General features: G+C 39.5%; 1 protein-coding gene across 1 annotated transcript in view; it reads left to right on the forward strand.

Moving 5' to 3' along the window:
- DYTN (dystrotelin) overlaps positions 1-16,120 on the forward strand; it is a 59,595-nt gene that overhangs the window by 38,112 nt on the left and 5,363 nt on the right. The window contains 3 exon segments of the mRNA XM_043908882.1: positions 4,911-5,041; positions 5,044-5,063; positions 7,204-7,714. Coding sequence (XP_043764817.1) covers positions 4,911-5,041; positions 5,044-5,063; positions 7,204-7,714 — 662 coding nt within the window.

The following is a 16,120-nucleotide window of genomic DNA, read 5'->3' on the forward strand; positions in this document are numbered from 1 at the left end:
TCTTGCTTCTCTAGACCATAGTCAGCATTAGGAATGAACTGTGGAGGACCCGTGAATCCATTAATGCTCTCCATAGAGACAGAAGGTAGGAACCACATGTATGTGGACAAATACTAACAGCAGAGACACATCAATAGCATTACACTTTGCTTTTATAGAAAAAAATTTTGCAAAGTTTTTACTGCGTTGTTTCTAATCTGGAAATAGTCCTTAAATGGAGAAATCCTATGATTCCATATGAAGGTAACGGGGAGATTTGAGTGGTTAAGCATGACAAAAACCACTTGGATAGTTAGATTAAGTTTTAGGTTTTAATTTATTTTATTCCTTGAAATTTGCTTAAGCATTTTCAGTGAGGTATTCTGTGTGTCTCTTGTGTGTCTCATCTGCTTCTATAGAAATCAGTATACCTTCTCTAGCAGCATCTTTCTTGAAGGTTTATTAGGTTGGTTGGAAACTGTTTACCATCTTATTGTGTCTCAAAGGCAGATCATTCTTTGAGTCCCTGTATCCTGTTGTCATTCCTTTAGAAGACAGAATTCCTGGCCCTCAATAAGAAGGACGATCTGAGGGAAGATCTTTGTTTGCACGCACAATACTTGGTATCTAGTAGATGCTCAGTAAAGCAATGTATAAATATATGTTAATAAATATGTATTAAAATAAAAATGCTGTCAATAAATTTATTGAACATTTAATATAGCTTCATCATATATATACCCATAATGAGATGGGTATATACATGCATATATATACATAATGAGATGTGCTTCATAATATAAAAATATGATAGATAAGGAACATTTAAAAATTCTATAATAATTCATGAAAAGAAGCTTAACAACACTTTTAAAAATAATTTAATGTTAAAAACAATGTTGATCTTTTTTATCTTTTTCGTGATGTCATTTCAGTTCCGTTTAGTCTCTCAGTCATGTCTGACTCTTTGTGACCCCATGGACTGCAGCGTGCCAGGCCTCCCTGCCCATCACCAACTCCTGGAGCTTGCTCAAACTCATGTCCATCGAGTCAGTGATGCCATCTCATCCTCTGTTGTCCCCTTCTCCTCCCACCTCCAATCTTTCCCAGCATCAGGGTCTTTTCCAATGAGTCAGTTCTTCACATCAGGTGGCCAAAGTATCAGAACTTCAGCTTCAACATCAGTCCTTCCAATGAATATTCAGGACTGATTTCCTTTAGGATGGACTGGTTGGATCTCCTTGTAGTCCAAGGGACTCTCAAGAGTCTTCTCCAACACCACTGCTCAAAAGCATCAATTCCTTCGTGCTCAGTTTTCATTACAGTCCACCTCTCACATCCATACATGACTACTGGAAAAACCATAACTTTGACTAGATGGACCTTGGTTACCAAAGTAATGTCTCTGCTTTCTAATATGCATCTAGGTTGGTCATAACTTTTCTTCCAAGAAGCAAGCATCTTCTAATTTCATGGCAGCAGTCACCATCTACAGTGATTTTGGAGCCCCCCAAAATAAAGCCTCTCACTGTTTCCATTGCATCCCCATCTATTTGCCATGAAGGGATGGGACCAGATGCCATGACCTTAGTTTTCTGAATGTTGAGTTTTAAGCCACCTTTTCCACCCTCCTTTTTCACTTTCCTCAGGAAGCTCTTTAGTTCTTCTCCACTCTCTGCCATCAGGGCGGTATCATCTCCATATCTAACATTATTGATATTTCTCCTGGCAATCTTGATTCCAGCTTGTGCTTCATCCAGCCTGGCATTTCTCATGGTGTACTCTGCAAATAAGTTAAATAAGCAGGGTGACAATATACAGCCTTGACGTACTCCTTCCCCAATTTGGAACCAGTCTGTTGTTCCATGTCCAGTTCTACTGTTGCTTCTTGACCTGCATACAGGTTTCTCAAGAGGCAGGTCCAGTGGTCTGGTATTCCCATCTCTTTGAGAATTTTCCACAGTTTGTTGTGATCCACACAGTCAAAGGTTTTGGCATAGTCAATAAAGCAGTAGATGTTTTTCTGGAACTCTCTTGCTTTTTCAGTGATCCAACAGATATTGGCAATTTGATCTCTGGTTCTTCTGCCTTTTCTAAATCCAGCTTGAACATCTGGAAGATATGGAAAGTAAATTAGAAATAAACTTAAGGAAAATAGTATAGAAATAGAAAGGCATTTTTGAAACACAAAATGTAGAAATAAAAAGGAAACTTTGAAATTTAATTCTTAAAATAACTGAGCCAAGAATTCTCTATTAAGGAATGACAATAGGGTACAGAAATGCAAGGATTGATTTGTCCTTTGAAACACAATAAAAGTATTTCAAGCTATTGTTTTAAACTAACTGATTCCATTTTATATACTTCATACCCACTAAATACACCTTTGGTCTCCTAGTAAAGTATTTATCAACACATAATACCAGTGTGAAGTTAACTAATGAGTAAAATCTATGTGAAGGCTTTATCTTTGTTCCTGTCTACACCATTGTGTTCATCAAAGATTTGGATAAAATAGTAGATAGCATACTTCACAAATGTGTGTGACATGATACCAAAAGGCATAAATAATAGGTCAAAATGGAGTCTTAAATCTCTAAGATGCTGCAGTCTGGAATAGTGGGGCAATTAGTAAAGACTAAATTTTAAAAGATTAAATGTAAATCCTATCATTATAGGCCCAGTTTCACAGTAAATAGTGTGGAAAGGCCTGAGATAAATTAGTCAACTATAAGTTTCATAACAGCCCACACTGTGTCACTGATTATTTAAAAAGCAATGTAGTCTCAGGCTACATTACAAGGAAGAGTATCATTCAATTACTAGTTGTCTATTTGTTACTCTCTACTAGGTGTTGATCAAGGAAAGTAACTATCACTACTCTGTACATGATTGATTTGCCTTGTGAATATTTGTGTTCTGTTTGAAGGCCTCCTACATAGGAGATTCAAGCTCCTTAGCCTCAGAAAGCAGAACTACATGTAAAGATCTAATTTATAAAGACAGATTTCAGATCACTTGAAAGGAATTATTTCTCAAATAATCTGAACCATATTAGCAGTGAATATTTGCCTGGAAATATGGGTACTAGGTAAATTATGTTCACCAGAAACTCTCTATGATAATTTCTCCATTAAAAAAAAAAAAACAAAAGAGAGTCAGAAAAGAAATGCAGGCTTCCCCTGCTTTCTCCTGGATTGTCCAAGATGTGAATGTGTGTCTATGAGGTGTTCAAACATGGTGGATGGGCCAGAGGAGGCAAGGGACGGCGGTGACAGGCAGTACAGCAGAAAATGGATGTCGTTACTGGTCATAACAAACACAGCACTCTACTTATAGAAAATACTGTCTAGAGAAGCTTTTGGAGAATGCTTCTTTGTCGTCTGCTATATAAAAATCTCTCAGCTGACTCTTCTGAAAAGTCCATCATAAAGATGTACTTGAAATGCTAATTACAATCAAAGATGTTAAAGTCAGACTCTTGTTCCACCTGTGTGGCTATCTGGAAGTTAGAGGGCCATCTTTTAGAGATGCCTGCTTTGGATATGAACCCCAGCTAAATTCCAAGACCTCTCCAAGATCTGTGGCAATTAACATTTTCAATGGCTCTAACACTGAAAATGTTTGTTTTGTTTCCTACCAGGGAGCCAATGTCCACAAATTCCACAAATAGAACAGTACTGGTCAAATAATAAGACTGTGCTTTAAAAAGCCAATTTTAGTTGTATATGTACTTTGTAACAGGAACTGTTTTAGGCCTGGGTTTGGGGATATGACAAGAAGCAAAATAGAAAAAAAAAAGTTGCCAGAATAAAGACACAATAAGTAGTTATTAAGTAATAGAATAAATAAAATAAGAGTGAAGTAACAAGTAAAGCAGTTAGTGTGTTTTAAAAGTGACTATCCAGAAGTCTGAAGACTTGAGACTAAGTCAAAATCTAGGATTGCGTCTTGTTCTGCAGCAATTAGATGTGGCAAAAATCCACGGAGACAAGGAGATGGGAAGGACTGGGGAAGGAGATGGGGGATGATGGAGGTGAGGTTGCGGGTTCTGGTTTGCAGTTTCAAGTAGAGTAGTGAGGGAGAGCCTCACTGAGGGTAAGATGGCAACTGGAAGCTTAAAGATGATGGGATGAGTTGAGCAAAAACCTAGGGAAGGAGAATTCCAGACAGAGGGGCCCAAAAGAGCCAGCTCTGAGGGGAGTTCAAGCAGTTACCAAGAGCTCTGTGTGGCTGAAGGGCAGTCAGTGAGCAGGAGAAGTTAGAGATGAGGTCAAGGAGGGAAGGGAGATTCTGGCCATCTTATCAAGTTTTGGCTGCCTCTGTAAGGACTTTGGTTTATTCTAAATAAAGAGGGGGAGACACTGGAGGACTTTTAGCAGAGGAGCAACATAATCTCCCTCATGTTATGAAAGAATTACTCTGACTACTTGATTCATTCTGAAACCAATGAACAACTAGACTTAGGGTGAGAAGCCAAGATAGACCCAGAATTCACGAATTGCTTGATTGCTCCTTCCCTTGTGGTCTTGGTCAGATGTTAGGTATTTAGCCATGACATGCATGCCGTCATTCTAAATGGAGTATTTATGGACAGAAGGATGATGAATAAAGTCAATAGTCACATGTAAGGAGCTGCTGAAGGTATGCTGTCAAAAACAGTCCATAATAGGCATGATGAATTTCTGAAAACACCTCTAAAAACACTGAAATTCTTGGGATAATTGTGTATATAGTAGACATGAAAACAGCGGTACAGGGTGAACAGGTTAAGGCAAGACTGATGAATGTTAGGTGTTATTAGTCAAATCCAGGCTTCTCCAGCACCTTCTCCCACAGAGATGACCCAGTGTACATTTCGCTAGGGCTCTTGCATCTTGCTATACTGGTGTCTTGCCCTTCCAAGCCACTCAGACCTGTCCTCTTTGCAGGCTCCTTAAAAAGTGGTTAAACTGATACAAAGACAAGTTGCAAGCCATCTATGCCTGCCAGGAAGAAAAAAGTTGCAGATATGATACAAAGATTCACAAACTCACAGTCAATCAGGACAGTCTGTGGACCAGCTAATGGGACAGGATCTACAGGTATAGAATGTGGGAGACACTGGTCATCTGGACCATCTGGAGGTCTGACCTAGAATCTTTGGGCTGAGGGTGGGCTGCAGCCTGAGGCTCTTGCACCTCACTCTGATCTCCCTTTCCCACTTTTCTCCATACCCTGATCAACTCCCCCTTTCATCAGCCAGATGATATCTTCCACTTTTCTGAAGGTAGTGCCATTGGGAGACAACAGCATGGGTACCATTTACAAACAGTAGACTTGGGGCAAAAAGGTACTTTATAGCATTGATTCTTAAACCTTTAGTCTCAGCATCCCTTTTAGATTCTTATAATTTTTTGAGGGTCCCAGAGAGCTTTTGTGGGTTATATCTATTGCTATTTACCTTAATCAAAATTAAGACTGATAAGTGGTTTTAAAATAAATTTAACTAATTTGAAAATGAAAATAATAAACCTATTATATAATATAATGTTTTAAACAGTAATTAAATATTTGTGTGTGTGTGTGTGTGGTAGTTGCTCAGTTGTGTCCAACTCTTTGCAACCCTGTGGACTATAGCCCACCAGGCTCCCCTGTCCATGGAATTCTCCAGGCAAAAATAGTGGAGTGGGTAGCCATGCTCTCCTCCAGGGGATCTTCCCAACCCATGGATTGAATCCAGGTCTCCTGCATTACAGGTGGATTCTTTACCATCTGAGCCACCAGGGAAGCCCATATATTCTTATATATGTATTTAATTAGAAGACTGGCATTGTTTTATGTTTTTTTACAAATCTATTTAATGTCTGGCTTCACAAAGACAGTTGAATTTTTCCTGCTTCAGCATTCAGTCTGTTGCAAGATGTTTTGGCTGAAGTATGTGAAGAAATCTGGCCTCACACAGATTTGCAGATGAAAAAGAAAGAAGCATCTTAGTTGCCTTTTCAGATAATTGGAGATCTTCCTTGATACCAAATCAAAACATAATAAATGATTGTTTCTTAAGAGAATGGTTGCAATATTGAATCTGAAACCAGATGTCTTTTGCACCCTGTTTCATTAAGACACAATATTCTGTTGTGCTTTTTGAATGAATCTTCTATCTAGGCATGATTTTGTATTATCATACATTGGTCAGTTGGAAATTTACCAAGCTATGCTGAACTTCCTAATGCTCACCCATTTCATTATACAAGATTTTAAAAATCATATTCATTAATATTACCATGAATCTTGTCGGAAAAGTCTTTAAGAATTGGAATGGAGGCAAGCTCATGGTAGTGGATGCAAGTTTTATAAAATTCTAGTGTTTGCTTAAAAGCTCAGCTATTAAAATTGTCTTCAGAGAACATTGTTTTCCTTACTGCAATAGTCTCACTTCATTCATTTTTGAAAAAGATGTTTGCCAAATACCAAAGCTTAATTCTTTTGCATAAGAGACAATTTTTATATTTCAGTAAACATCAGAAATGTTTTATGCATACATCACATTTCATCACATACAATATTAAGGAGACATGTTACTGAGAAAAACAAGAATTTTTGCTACACCTTCAAGGATATTCTTTTTTCCTTTTTTATTGGAGAATAGATGATATACAATGTTGTGTTCAAGTATACAGCAAAGTGATTCAGTTATACATAAATACATATATTCCTTTTCAGATTCTTTTCCATAAAGGTTATTACAAGATATTGAATATAGTTCCTTGTGCTATAGAAAGGGTCTCAGGGACCTCCAGGAGTCCACAGACTTACACTTAGAGACCTGTACTTCATAGGCTGCACACTCCCTAGATTTTATACCTATGGCTTATTTTGAAACCTACCTAAGTAGATCATTATGAACTTTTTATTGTAATATTTTTATCTATCAATACAATATATCATGACATTTTCAGATATTCCTTTGATATTTTGGAACTTAAACTTTCAGAACCTAGAGTTTTCCAAAATTCCTTATGATTATTCCCTGTGATCTTTTTAGAATCTAAACTGTTCTAACTTTTGTAGATAGTTTTAGGGTGACATTGAATTAGCAGCATAAAATAAAATTGCTAATATTGTAGAGACAAAAAAGAAAGTATGGCATTAAAATTTCCTATTGAAATATTGAAATTTAACACATAATGAAAAGGTAAGAAAAATGTTAATTTCTTCATAAATAAAATTTTCTTTACCTAGGCAATGTTGCAGCCCCTCCATCCTTCATCTTTTTCCTGGCAAAATGTGATTGCCAAGGGTGACCACGGAAAGGGTGAAGAAAGATTTCAGAACAGGGGAGGAGATTCTTCCCAGATCAAGGGTTCCACTGAGGATGGTTCACAACAGGAAACACTTCCTAAGTCCACCGTGATTAATGGAAGCCACAGAGGTCCAGCGCCTGCAAGACATGCTCTACCAAACTCAGAATTACCAGAGGCCACCTTAAAGCCGAGGCCAGCGCAAAGCCCCAGGGCACAAAGCCAAGCACAGAAGACCTCAAAGGAAACCTCTAGTGCCCTGCCCAGTTCCCAGGAAGGACGGCTGCAGGACATCCCAAAAATTCCTCCTGTTGAAATGACTGGTCTTGCTCTGGCACCAGGGGAAAAGAAAGGGGCAATGAACATCCAGGAGAGGAAGGATGAGCTAGAGGAAGAACTGCAAGAGCTGTTGTCAAAACTCACAGATGCCTTCACTCTGGAAGCGCCTTCTGGTAAGATTCTTACAATCACTAGAGATAATGATGAGCAGGGGATCTGGTTGCCTTTTAAAACAATTGAGTCCATAATATTAGCCCAATAGCTGTAATTCATCTAGTGAGTAACAGAATTGTGAGTCTTTTGGATATTAATAGCTTCTTTAATGGAGTAGGAAATGGCAACCCACTCCTGTATGCTTGTCTGGAGAATTCCATGGATAGAGAAGCCTGATGGGCTCCAGTCCATGGGGTTGCAAACAGTTGGATAACGACTGAGAGACTGAGCACTCTTTGAATTGATTTCTAGTATTGCCTAATTGATGGTGTTATTGTGAGCCTTAGTTGTGATAAGCCATGTGAGATTTTATTATAGCACCTGGCACATACCAAGAATTCAATAAATGCCTATTATTTTGTTGTGGCAACTGTCATTATCAATAGTACTAAAACATATATAACGGGGCAGCCTGATGTGACCCTTTTAAAATGAGAGTAAGAATGATAGTCTTTCTCTGGAGGATAATTGATGAATGTTTCTACAAGTAACACCGTCATCATCAGCACCCTTATAAGCTGTGTCTTGTTGCTAAATCCGAGGGTTCTTTTTATTAATTCTTTATTTATTAAATTCTATTTATTAATTCTTTATTTTAGCTATTTCTTCTGTTTTGCGGTGACATTGTCTTATTTATAGAAGATTTTGTCATCTTAATATATCTATATCTGTATTTACATCCCTTTCTTTTTAAGATCTTTTATGTTGGAATGAGTCATCTAGAGACCAGCAATAAAACAAAGGTTAATGTTCTCATATGTTTTTGTATCAGAGAAGACCTTCCCCAAATATTTCTGAGTTGATGTATTAGCTTACTAGGACTGCCATAATGAAGAATCACAGATCGGGTGGATTAAACAATTGAATTTTTTCCCTCACACTTCTGGATGCTAGAAGCTGGAGATCAAGGTATAAGCAGCACTGGTGTCTTCTAAGGCCTCTCTCTTGGCTTGGCAATGACTGTCTTCTCCTTGTGTTTTCGCATCATTTCCCTCCATGCATGTCTCTATAATGGGCTTCCCAGGTGGCTCAGTAGTAGAGAAACTGATGGGTTTTGATCTCTGAGTCAGGAATATCCTTGGGAAAGGGAATGGCAACCCGCTCCAGTGTTCTTACCTGGAAAATTCCATGAACAGAGGAGCCTGGTGAGCTACAGTCCCAGCCCATGGGATCCCCAAAAGAGTCAAACACGAGTAAGTGACAAAACAACAAAATGTCTCTGTCCAAATTTCTTCTTTTTTATAAGTCCATTGCTCATATTGGGTTAGGATCCAGCCACACAAAGTTCATTTAATTTAATTAACTCTTTAAAGACTCTACCTAGAAATATAGTCACATTTGGAGATAGTGGAAGTGGAACTTCAGTATAAAAATTTAGGAAGGGAAATATGATAACAGTTGGTGAGCTGTAAGATGGGAACATGATAATGTCAGTTAACTTGGTAGAGCCAAGTCAATGAAGTAATTACCAGGTAATTCTAAAAATATCTACTATGAAGAGAGCTGGAGTTATAATCCTGTATTAGAGAAAGTGAAATCACAAAAATGCCAGAAGTATGCTCAGCCTGCCTGAGATAAAGACTAGACAAAAACTGCTTGTTCCTGATTCTTAGGCCAACACAAGATTCCACCCACTTATTTCCATCCAAACATCACTGGGGTCATGATGAGTATTCCAAAATAAAGTCAATATCCACTAGACCTTTTTAGGAAAATTTCACATAAAAATGTGGTTTTATTTTAGAAACTCTTCTAGGATTTCACATACTCATCCCATTTTTATTTTTTGTTTTTGTTTTTATTTCTCCAATTGAATTTATGAAAGCTATTGATTTTTAAAATACTAAAAATATTGGGTTAGCCCTCACAAATGTGGTTCACTTCAGATTCTTAACAGACTACATCTGCTACACATATTTGGGAGACAATATCCCAGCACTGTATACTGGTGTAAGATGGCGTAGTAGAAGGGCATGCGCTCATCTTCTCTTGCGAGAACTCCAAAACTAAAACTCGCAGCTAAACAACCATTGACTGGAGAATGTTAGATCTTGCCAAAAAAGATACTCCATACTGTAAAGGAGAAGCCTCAGCAAGATGGTTGGAGGGGTGAAATCACATTTAGAATCAAACCCCTTACCCACCAGAAATGCTCAGAGGGCTCAAACAAATCTTGTGCCCACCAGGACCCAGAGACCCCACAGAGACTGAGCCAGAACTGTGTCTGAGCATCTCCTTCAGGTACGGGTCAGCAGTGGCCTGCCACAGGGGCAGGGGTTCTGGGTGCAGCAGACCTGGGTATGGCATAAGCCCTCTTTGAGGAGGTCACTATTAATCCCAGCACAGAGCCACCAGAACTTACACAGGAAACAGACTCTTGGACAGCACAAACAGAACCTTGCATGCACCAAGACCCAGGAGGAAGGAGCAGTGATCCCACAAGAGACTGACCAGACTCGCCCGTGAGTGTCCAGGAGTCTCTAGCAGAGGCGTGGGTTGACGGTGGCCAGCTGCAGGGTCGGGGCGCTGAGTGTAGCAGTGCCTGCATGGGACCTTTTGAAGGGGGTCACCCTTATCTTCATCACCTCCACCATAGTTTGGCCTCAGGTCAAAAAACAGGGAGGGAACACAGCCTGTACATCAACAGAAAAATAGATTAAAGATTTACTGAGCATGGCCCCGCCCATCAGAACAAGACCCAGTTTTCCCCTCAGTCAGTCTCTTTCATCAGGAAGCTTCCATAAGCCTCTTATCCTTATCCATCAGAGGGCAGACAGAATGAAAACCACAATTACAGAAAACTAACCAAACTGCTCACACGAACCACAGCCTTGACTAACTCAACGAAATTATGAGCCATGCCATATAGGGCCACCCAAGATGGATAGGTTATGGTGGAGAGTTCTGACAAAATGTGGTCCACTGGAGAAGGGAATGGCAAACCACTTCAGCATTCTTACCTTGAGAACCCCATGAACATCATGAAAAGGCAAAAAGATGGGACACTGACAGATGAATTCCCCCTGTCAGTAGGTGCCCAATATGCTACTGGAGATCAGTGGAGAAATAACTCCAGAAAGAATGAAGAGACGGAGCCAAAGCAAAAACAACACCCAGTTGTGGATGTGACTGGTGATGGAAGTGAAGTCCGATGCTGTGAAGTGCAATATTGCATAGGAACCTGGATTGTTAGGTCCATGAATCAAGGGAAATTGGAAGTGGTCAAACAGGAGATGGCTAGAGTGAACATAGACATTTTTGAATCAGCGAACTAAAATGGGCTGAAATGGGTGAATTTAACTCAGATGACCATTATATCTACTACTGAGGGCAGGAATCCCTTAGAAGAAATGGAGTAGCCATCACAGTCAACAAAAGAGTCTGAAATGCAGTACTTGGATGCAATCTCAAAAACAACAGAATGATCTCTGTTCGTTTCCGAGGCAAACCATTCAAAATCACAGTAATCCAAGTCTGTGCCCCAACCATGAATGCTGAAGAAGCTGAAGTGGAATGGTTCTATGAAGAACTACAAGACCTTTTAGAACTAAAACCCAAAAGAGATGTCTTTTCCATTAGACGGGACTGGAGTGCAAAAGTAGGAAGTCAAGAGATACCTGGAGTAACAGGCAAATTTGGCCTTGGAGTATAAAATGAAGCAGGTCAAAGGCTAACAGAGTTTTGCCAAGAGAACACACTGGTCATAGCAAACACCATCTTCCAACAACACAAGAGAAGACTTTACACGTGGACGTCACCAGATGGTCAATACCGAAATCAGATTGATTATATTCTTTGCAACCAGAAATGGAGAAGCTCTATACAGTTAGCAAAAACAAGGCTAGGAGCTGACTGTGGCTCAGATCATGAACTCCTTATTGCCAAATTCAGACTTAAATTGAAGAAAGTAGGGAAAACCATTAGACCATTCAGGTATGACCTAATCAAATCCCTTATGATTATACAGTGGAAGTGAGAAATGGATTCAAGATCTGATTGACAGAGTGCCTGAGGAGCTATGGACAGAGGTTTGTGACATTGTGCAAGAGGCAGTGATCAAGACCACCCACAAGAAAAACAAATGCAAAAAGGCAAAATGGCTGAGGAGGCCTTACAAATAGCTGAGAAAAGAAGAGAAGTGAAAAGCAAAGGAGAAAAGGAAAGATATACCCATCTGAATGAAGTGTTCCAAAGAATAGCAAGGAGAGATAAGAAAGCCTTCCTCAGTGATCAATGCAAAGAAATAGAGGAAAACAATAGAATGGGAAAGACTAGAGATCTCTTCAAGACAATTAGAGATACCAAGAGAACATTTCATGCAAAGATGGCACAATAAAGGACAGAAATGGTATGGACCTAACAGAAGCAGAAGATATTAAGAAGAGGTGGCAAGAATACACAGAAAAATTATACAAAAAAGATCTTCATGACCCAGATCTTCATGACACGATGGTGTGATCACTCATCTAGAGCCAGACATTCTGGAGTCTGAAGTCAGGTGGGCCTTAGGAAGCATCACTATGAACAAAGCTAGTGGATGTGGTGGAATTACAGTTGAGCTATTTCAAATCCTAAAAGATGATGCTGTGAAAGTGCTGCACTCAATATGCCAACAAATTTGGAAAACTCGGCAGTGGCCACAGGACTGGAAAAGGACAGTTTTCATTCCAATCCCCAAAAAAGGCAATGCCCGAGAATGTTTGAACTACCTCACAACTGCACTCATCTCGCATGCTAGCAAAGCAATGCTCAAAATTCTACAAGCCAGGCTTCAATAGTCAGTGAACCGTGAACTTCCAGATGTTCAAGCTGGATTTAGAAAAGGCAGAGGAACCAGAGATCAAATTGCCAGCATTTGCTGGATCATAGAAAAAGCAAGCGAGTTCCAAAAAAAAAGTCTACTTCTGCTTTATTGACTATGCCAAAATCTTTGACTTTGTGGATCACAAAAACTGTGGAAAATTCTTAAAGAGATGGAATACCAGACCACCTGACCTGCCTCCTGAGAAATCTGTATGTAGGTCCAGAAGGAATAGTTAGAACTGGACATGGAACAACAGACTGGTTCCAAATAGGAAAAGGAGTGCATCAAGGCTGTATATTGTCACCCTGCTTATTTAACTTATGTGCAGAGTACATCATGAGAAATGCTGGGCTGGAGGAAGCACAAGCTGCAATCAAGATTGCTGAAAGAAATATCAATAACCTCAGATACACAGATGACACCACCCTTATGGCAGAAACTGAAGAAGAACTAAAGAGCCTCTTGATGAAAGTGAAAGAGGAGTCAAAAAGTTGGCTTAAAACTCAACATTCAGAAAACTAAGGTCATGGCATCTGGTCCCATCCCTTCATGGCAAATAGATGGGGAAGCAATGGAAACAGTGAGAGACTTTATTTTGGGGGGTTCTGGAATCACTGTAGATGGTGACTGCTGCCATGAAATTAGAAGATGCTTGCTCCTTGGAAGAAAAGTTATGACCAACCTAGATGCATATTAGAAAGCAGAGACATTACTTTGGTAACCAAGGTCCATCTAGTCAAAGCTATAGTTTTTCCAGTAGTCATGTGTGGATGTGAGAGGTGGACTGTAATGAAAACTGAGCACAAAAGAACTGATGCTTTTGAGCTGTGGTGTTGGAGAAGACTCTTGAGAGTCCCTTGGACTACAAGGAGATCCAACCAGTCCATCCTAAAGGAAGTCAGTCCTGAATATTCATTGGAAGGACTGATGTTGAAGCTGAAACTCCAATATTTTGGCCACCTGATGTGAAGAACTGACTCATTGGAAAAGACCCTTATGCTGGGAAAGATTGAAGGCGGGAGGAGAAGGGGACGGCAGAGGATGAGATGGTTGGATGGCATCACTGACTCGATGGACATGAGTTTGAGTAAACTCCGGGAGTTGGTGATGGACAGGGAAGCCTGGTGTGCAGCAGTCCATAGGGTCACAAAGAGTCGAACATGACGAGCAACTGAACTGAATTGACTGATCAGAGCACTGTATGCAGTTTGATGCCTAAAAGTTCCATGAATATTTTAAGTAGCTTTACCAAGGTCTATACATATAGACAAATGGAGCTTCCCTAGTAGTTCAGCTAGTAAAGAATTCACCTGCAATGTAAGAGATTCCAGTTTGATTTCTGGGTTGGTAAGTTCCCCTGGAGAAGGGATAGGCTACCCACTCCAGTATTCTTGGATTTCCCTTGTGGTTCAGATGGTAAAGAATCCGCCTGCAGTTCTTGAGACCTGGGTTTGATCCCTGGGTTGGGAAGATGCCTTGGAGGAGGGCATGGCAACCCACTTCAGTATTCTTGTCTGGAGAATCCCCGTGGACAATGGAGCCTGGCAGGCTATAGTCCATGGTGTCACAAAGAGTCGGAAATATCTGAGTGGCTAAGCACGTACACATAAATGGAGGCTTCCCTGGTGGGCCAGCAGTAGACCATCAGCCTGCAGTGCGGGAGACGCAGGAGGCACACGTGAGACAGATCCCCTGGGGAAGGGAATGGCCGCCCACCCCAGTGTTCCTGCTGGGAAACCCCATGGACAGAGGAGCCTGGAAGGTTGCAGTCCATGGGGTCTCAAGCAGTCAGACATGACTTGGCAGTTAAACAGCAGCATATATATATATACACATATATATATGTATATATTGATATATCTATATATACACCCATCATTAGATGATTAAAAGGGATATCATGAAAAGGCAAAGTTTATTTTTAAATTCAGATGAGGCAATAATGTAAAAAGATACGATTAGCATTATCCAATCTTGTAGATAATATAAAAAATATATATCTCAAAAAATTTACCTGTTTCCATTTACAGTAGCACCATTGACCTGCTTCTGCAGAAAGCATGCATTATTAGACACACATGCTTATGATATTAGCAGGAAAGTACACCTTTCCCTTTTTGTTATTCTATTGCATTGTATACTTTGTGATAATTCAGCAAGTACTAACTGTAAGGTTTAAATTTATTGTTTCATTTCTTTTACATCAATTTAATTTCTTTGAGGTCTTTAAGCATAGGATCTATGTATACCTTCATGGCTACTTTTTACATTTATTTAACACTGCCATTATTTTTTTTTAATTTATTTTAATTGGAAGCTAATTACTTTACAATATTGTGGTGGTTTTTGCCATACATTCTCACGAATCAGCCATAGGTGTACATGTGTTCCCCATCCTGACCCTCTCTCCCACCTCCTTCCCCATCCCATCCCTCTGGGTCATCCCAGTGCACCAGCCCTGAGCACCCTGCCTCATGCATTGAACCTGGACTGGCGATCTGTTTCACATATGTTAATATACATGTTTCAGTGCTATTCTCTCAAATCATCCCACCCTCACCTTCTCCTGCAGAGTCCACAAATCTGTTATTTATATCTGTGTCTCTTTTGCTGTCTCGCATATAAGGTCATTGTTACCATCTTTCTAAATTCCATATATATGCATTAATATACTGTTTGGGTGTTTTTCTTTCTGGCTTACTTCACTCTGTATAATAGGCTCCAGTTTTATCCACCTCATTAGAACTGATTCAAATGCATTCTTTTTAATAGCTGAGTAATATTCCATTGTGTATATGTACCACATCTTTCTTATCCATTTGTCTGCCGATGGGCATCTAGGTTGCTTCCATGTCCTGGCTATTGTAAACAGTGCTGCGATGAACACTGGGGTGCACGTGTCTCTTTCAATTCTGGATTCCTCCGTGTGTATGCCCAGCAGTGGGATTGTTGGGTTGTATGGCAGTTCTATTTCCAGTTTTTTAAGGAATCTCCACACTGTTCTCCATAGTGAACACTGTCATTCTTTACTCAAATATTTCTTATTAACTTTTTATCCTTGTTCAGTGATGTATTGAATATAATCCTGTTTGTAAACTCAACTTAGCCATTGTTGATATGGATTATAAAAATACCCCCTGTAATTTGTACATAACCTATGCATGCCTACCAAAATCACACCAAATGTAATCAGAGACAGAAATGTGATAACCACATTTATGAAGATGTGGAAAGGCAAACAAACTAAATTAAGGTATTGGTCGTTTTTATTTTATTTCTATCTCTGTTACAGATGCATCAGATAACAGCAGGAAGTTTCTAATCATTTTACTGCCCCAATTTTTTAATTTTTTTATTTGAGAATTGTTAGAAAAACCAGAAAGATCCATAGTTTGTAAGATACTGATTTACTCAGACTATCAATATATTCCCTGAGTGTTGTGATTATCCTGGTAACTGACTAGCCTTCTGAGTTGGAGCTTTGCTAAGAAGTCAACATAGTTTGGAAATTAAGACGAACTGTATATGACTATATGACTCGGGCTTCCTGGATGGTGCTAGT

The sequence above is a fragment of the Cervus elaphus genome, chromosome 8 (genome assembly GCF_910594005.1).
Source record: "Cervus elaphus chromosome 8, mCerEla1.1, whole genome shotgun sequence".
Taxonomy (NCBI): Eukaryota; Metazoa; Chordata; class Mammalia; order Artiodactyla; family Cervidae; genus Cervus; species Cervus elaphus.